General features: G+C 44.6%; 1 protein-coding gene across 2 annotated transcripts in view; it reads right to left on the reverse strand.

The window, feature by feature from the left end:
• The window catches only part of LOC137439586 (uncharacterized), a 118,020-nt gene extending 112,486 nt beyond the window's left edge, over positions 1-5,534 (reverse strand). For both annotated transcript variants that reach the window (XM_078768071.1, XM_078768070.1), the window contains exon 1: positions 5,297-5,534. In XM_078768071.1, the coding sequence (XP_078624197.1) occupies positions 5,297-5,355 (59 nt within the window). In that variant the 5' untranslated portion in view covers positions 5,356-5,534. The remainder of the gene's footprint in view (positions 1-5,296) is intronic.
• Between the last annotated feature and the right edge of the window lie 466 nt (positions 5,535-6,000).

The raw sequence follows: 6,000 nt of genomic DNA on the forward strand, positions 1-6,000 counted from the left end.
CCAGACCGTATCGAAGGCACGTGAAATGTCAAGGGAGACAGCTCTAATTTCCTGTTTGGCGTTGAGGACCTCCATCCATTGTTGAGAAAGCAGAAGCAGCATGCCCAGAGTAGAGTGACCAGGTCTGAAACCAAATTGATGATCAGAGATCAAGCCATTGGAGAAGAGGAAAGATTTCATATCTGAAGCAATGATGGATTCCATGACTTTGCTGATAATTGGGAGAAGGCTGATTGGTCTGTAGTTGCTGGGATCTGTTTTTGCACCTTTTTTGTGCAAAGCGGTGATGTTGGCTGATTTCCAAGCAGATGGCAGATGACCTTGAGCAAAAGAGAGGGTGAAGAGAACAGAGAGAGGGAGTGAAAGAGCGGAAGAACATGATTTTAGGACCCGTGGGCTGATGCCGTCAGGACCAGTTGCAGAATCAGAGTCGAGGGTTGACAGAAACTTTTCCACCTTGTCAGGAGGAAAGGACACAGAGTCCAGGAGCAGCTGGGTACGACTGGGTACGGTGGGTACAGAGAGGGATGGGTTTGGGACACAAGATTTAGAGGCAAACACAGAGTTGAGGCATTCAGCTTTTTCACGTGCGGAGTCAGCCGTTAAGCCGTTTGAGGTGAGGGAGGGGATGGAGGGGGAACAAACACCAGAAACAGATTTGACCAGACGCCACCAGGATTTGGAAGAGGGAGACAGATAAGAGAGTTTGGTCTTGAGAACTGTGAGATATTGTTTCCTGGCTCTCCTGAGGGTGGACACACACTTGTTTCGGGCTTTGTGAAAGGAAATGAGATTTCCTTCCGTTGGATTTGCTTTCCAGGAGACGAAAGCAAGTTGTTTCAGGGCAACAGCCTCACCACAAGATTCCGTGTACCATGGACGGGAGGAAGGGTATGACAACTGAAGACGAGATGGGATAAATCTGTGCATGAGAGAGAGCAATTTACTTTGAAAGAATTCCCAGGATGAGTTGATGTCAGAGGCGGTAGAGATGGGAGACCAGTCCAGATGATTGATGGCTGCTTGAAGATCGTTCCAGTTGGCCTGAGTGAAATGCCAGACTCGTCGACGCTGAGGAGGCTCTCTGAGAATGGTCAGAGAGATGTCCACTTTGTCAAGCACATGATCAGATGAGCCGATTGGAGCAGAAGAAGAGCAGCAGACATTTTCAGGGAAGTTTGTCATAACCAAATCCAGAAGAGAAGATGCTCCGTTGACTGAGATCCGGGTCGGGAAATTGACAGATTGTGTCAGTCCCAGTGAGTCGCAGAAGTCTTTGGTGAAGAGCCATGGCTGGTGAGAGGGGTACCCACACCCAGCCAACTGGCATGGTGACAATTGAGATCACCACATATGAGGAAGAGAGAGTTGGGATGGGTAGATAGAAGGTGGTCCATATTATCAGACAGCGAGATGTAGATGGAGTCATCGCTGTTTGGTGGACGGTACAACACACATATGAACAAAAGGTGGGAGCGAAGGGGAAGCCGTAGCCAAAGGTATTCCTGGGGGTGAGGTGGAGAGAGGGCAGTGGAGGGCGAGTGAGGAAGAGAGTTTTTTTATAAAGATAGCAACCCCACCTCCAGGACGAGGCTCAGGTCTATCATACCTGAGGAGGGAGTAACCTGGAGAGATACCAAGCCATCAGAGACATCATGAAGGAGGAAAGTTTCTGTTAAGCAGATCACATCTGGTTTGTCAGAAGCAACCAGTATGGAGAGGTTAGTCAAGTTTGAGCGAAGGCCCCGGATGTTTGAGGTCCATACTAGGCTGGGCCAAATCGGAGGTGATTTTCCTAATTCAATGTAATTTACCTAAAAGTTGTGAGTGAGTATCAGGAACAAAATCATGAAAAAAAAATTCAAATATATTGACGTTTTACGGTCAGACAGCCCGTTACCATAGCAACAGTTACAGACGACTCAAAAAATGCCTAAATTGACGATTTCTCAAGCTGTGTTTGACCCCCAGAGTTGATTCTGGTACCAAAAGATGCAGAATTGAAAGCCAAGGATGATTGGATAGCTTAACAATGTCTGTGACACAATTCAATACAACTTTTATCCCAAAAAACTGATTTTTGTCTGAAATTTCAAGCATATTTATGGAAAAAAATTGAAAATTTTGCTTTTTAATCATAGGATAACCATTAATCAGATTAAATTTACTTTAAATTGTCTTTTACAACCTTGTATTGTCCAGTTTTTATAACTGTTATAACGTTGTTTAAATTTGGCCATCTTCATTTCAATACAAAAAAGTTAACAAAAGCAGCTTACAATCATTAATTTTAATGCCTGCTTTCGGTTGTTACTGTAACCATTCATCAGGGCGTTCAAGGCGCTCTTGCACACATCAAGGATAGGCGCTCTTGTCTTCGATACAACGGCAGTGAACTCTGGGGTCAAGAGTGGAGTCGTAGTAAGACTGGAGACTGAGCTTGGCAGGAGTCTTCTGCAACTGGCGTGTCGGCACCACATCCACGAATTGGTTGGAGGGGCGTCTTGCTCAATAGTGTATGGCCCCACCACAGAACCTAATGAACAGCTGTTCAAGCGACTGCTCAACACTTGGAGTGAATTGGACCAGGGCAACTACACATTGGTCGAGGTGTCTGCTCAACAGAGAGAGCTGGCTGGCCATGTACATGCCACCATCACCTTCCTTCAGACGTGGATGGACAATAGCACAAAGGAGACTCTTCGACACGACTACCTGGAGCTGGCACACCTCACACTGCTGTTTCTTGGAGGGACTGCCCCTGATGGTATGAGGACCATCACTATCAAAGCTCCTGGGGCATTCGACCACGCCCGTTGGATGAGCAAGACTTTATACACTATAAAGGTGGCACTCTTCCGTCGGCAGCTGGGAGATATCTACACACCCGAAGAGCTGGAAGACATAACCAGTCTCGCTGCATTCATGTCAGTCTTCTACACTAAAGCATGGTTGACATGTACCAGTGCTGCAGATGCACCATCTAACGACATGTACCTGTTGAAGAACCTCCTCAAGGCTGAGGCCAGTATCGCAAAGAATCCAACAAAGTGGCCTGCCAAATTTCTGTCCTTTGTGACTGTGGCCCGAGAGAAGCTACAAAACCATTTGTGGTACCTCTCAGAGAGATTGGTGTCTTTGGCACTCTTCTCGGACAGAACGTCATCTGACAAGCAGACTATGAGAAGGGCTATGCTCAGGTACCATGGGACTGCACATAACATGATACAGGAGATGCCAGCCTCACAGCAATTGGGGAGTAAAGCCCTCAAAGACTTTGTTGGTTACGACTCTTGGAGCATGTTTGAACTCTTGGGTATTGACTCCAGTTTTGTCAAGCTCCCCGTTGCACAGTGGCCCACCTCAGACAGCTATCGTCATGGCAAGGAAGTTGTGGCCAAACTCCCAGTTGTCAATGACGCAGCAGAGCGGACACTTGGACTCGCCACAGATTTTAACACTAACAAGGCCCCCAAATCTGAGGCGCAGCTCCAGGCTCTATACAGGGTTGTGAAGGGCGTCGGGGAGAAGCTGCATGGACTGGCAACATCCACTGAGGTTGTGACTAAGAAGTCATTGGCCTCCATTGATTACAATTGGGACTAGGTTTTTTATTTTGTTATCAATGTTCAATGTCAGACCTTAAATTTGAGACAAAAAAGCTTAATCAATGACAAAAGTTAATTTAAAGTACATTTAATTTGACTATAGCTCTGATTAATGATTATCCTATGATTAAAAAGCAAAATTTTCATTTTCTTTTCAAACAAATGCCTTAAATTTGAGATAAAAATGAGTTTTTGGGATAAAAGTTGTATTGAATTGTGTCACAGACATTGTTAAGCTATCCAATCATCCTTGGCTTTCAATTCTGAATCTTTTGGTACCAGAATCAACTCTGGGGGTCATACACAGCCTGAGAAATCATCGATTTTAATAATTTTTTGAGTCGTCTGTAATGGTTGCTATGGTAACGGGCTGTTTTACCGTAAGACGTCAATATTTTTGAAAAAAAATTTCATGGTTTTGTTTCTGTTACCCAGCCACAACTTTTAGGTAAATTACAACCTTGTAGTATGAAAAATTGAGAATCACCCCTGATTTGGCCCAGCCTAGTCCATACCGTTAATGAAGAGGAAGGGGGAGCATCGGGTCCAGAACAGGGGGGGGGAGGGGTAGGGTAAGATGTGGAAGAGGAGGAAGAGGTAGGGAGAGCTGTTGAAGGTGTGTCAGAGTTTTCAGAGATTTCAGAATAGCTTGGAGAAAGGGAAGAATGGGGCGGACAAGAGGTTTGATGGAGATTGGGTGAGGCACAGTGAGGTGTTATTTGAGGAGGGGGAAGAGCGAGGCAGAAGGTTGGGGGAGATAAAGGTGAAAGTTGGAAGGGGGAAGAAGCAGGGAGGATGCTTTGAGGAGGAGGGGTGAGAGGGGAGTCTAGGAGGGGAGGAGCGAGGGAGAGTCTCGGAGGGGAGGGGTGTGGGGGGAGTTTCGGAGGGAGGGGAGGGAAGGGGCAAGGGGGGAGATTTGAAAGGGATGGGTGATGGGGAGGATTTTGAGGGGAGGGGTGAGATTGGATTTTGAAAAGTGTACGATTCATGGGAAACGAACATTTTTTGCAAAATGAGTTTGAGACCTTCGAGTCAAAAATACGTTTGAGGACACTGGAGGAGGGATGGAGTTCTGGATAGTTTAGGGAATGTAGAAAGGAGGAACTGTAAGAGATGGTAAGATGGTAGATGATGTTATGGCAACATATTATACATGGCATGTGACATACTCAACATATGATACATGACATGTGACAGACAACATATGATACATGACATGTGAGATATACACATATGATACATGACAGCTGGCATGCACATATGATACATGGCATTGTGACAAACATATGATACATGAAATGTGACATACAACATATGATACATGACATGTGACATACAACATATGATACATGACATATTGTGACAAACATATGACACATGACATGTGACATACACAACATATTGCACATGACATGTTGTAGCATACATAACATGTGGTAAAATGGCGTCATCATGCATTCCATGGCCATCCACGTGCAAAAAATAGGTTTTCTACACAAATTGGGGAAAAGTTGAACAATGCATATCCACCGTGAAAATAGGACATAGTGTTTCGATAAATTATTGTTAAATATTAGGATTTATTGCATAATAACAAAACGATCCCATAACTAAATATCAATTAAATATCAATCCAAACTATCATTGAAGTACAATGTTAGAGACAGGTAATGCTTTCAAAAACTCACTCAATAGCATTGGTTTGGACACCTGTGACGTTCATGTTGAAGGTGCCAGATCCGATCATCCAGTTACTCGGCTTGTTGTAGCCGATACATCGGTATTTCGGGCGCGCGGATGAAGAGCAACCTTGCACACACTTCCAATGGATGCCAGTTGTCAGAAGTGTCCGAGACGTCACAGCCGGTTCATCACACTCTCCACCTGGGCCCGAGTTTCTGCGCCATCCCACCAAGTAGTCAAAACGCACCTGCAGGAGAACATAAAGGCTACTCAATGTGGCGTCATTGCACATCAAAGAACTTTGCACATCTATAGCTCCAAAACCGCTCCATGGAAAAAAAAATTGAAACATGGCTCATTGTCAAGGACTCCTCATAGAGAACAACATATTGTATTCATGATGTCATTGGTGCCTTTATTATGACGTCATAATTAGACAACTAGAATGCTTAATCCGTCCGATCCGTTTGAAATTTCTGGAGCGTGGTCTACACAAATATTGTAATGGTAATTTAAATTGATGACGTCATCGGCCACGTGGTTCGGCAACCATATTGGATTGAACATAAATCTACGTCGTCAATAAAACACACAAACACAGCAGCTAAAAAAAACCACACAAACACGTCATGACGAGGGTCTGCAATCTCTGACTGCTCGTTCTTGTTGTACATTTTACTTCTGCAGGTTTTTCACTTTTATTTGTTTT

Source organism: Myxine glutinosa, chromosome 14, assembly GCF_964187855.1.
Source record: "Myxine glutinosa chromosome 14, kmMyxGlut1.1, whole genome shotgun sequence".
NCBI classification, from domain to species: Eukaryota; Metazoa; Chordata; class Myxini; order Myxiniformes; family Myxinidae; genus Myxine; species Myxine glutinosa.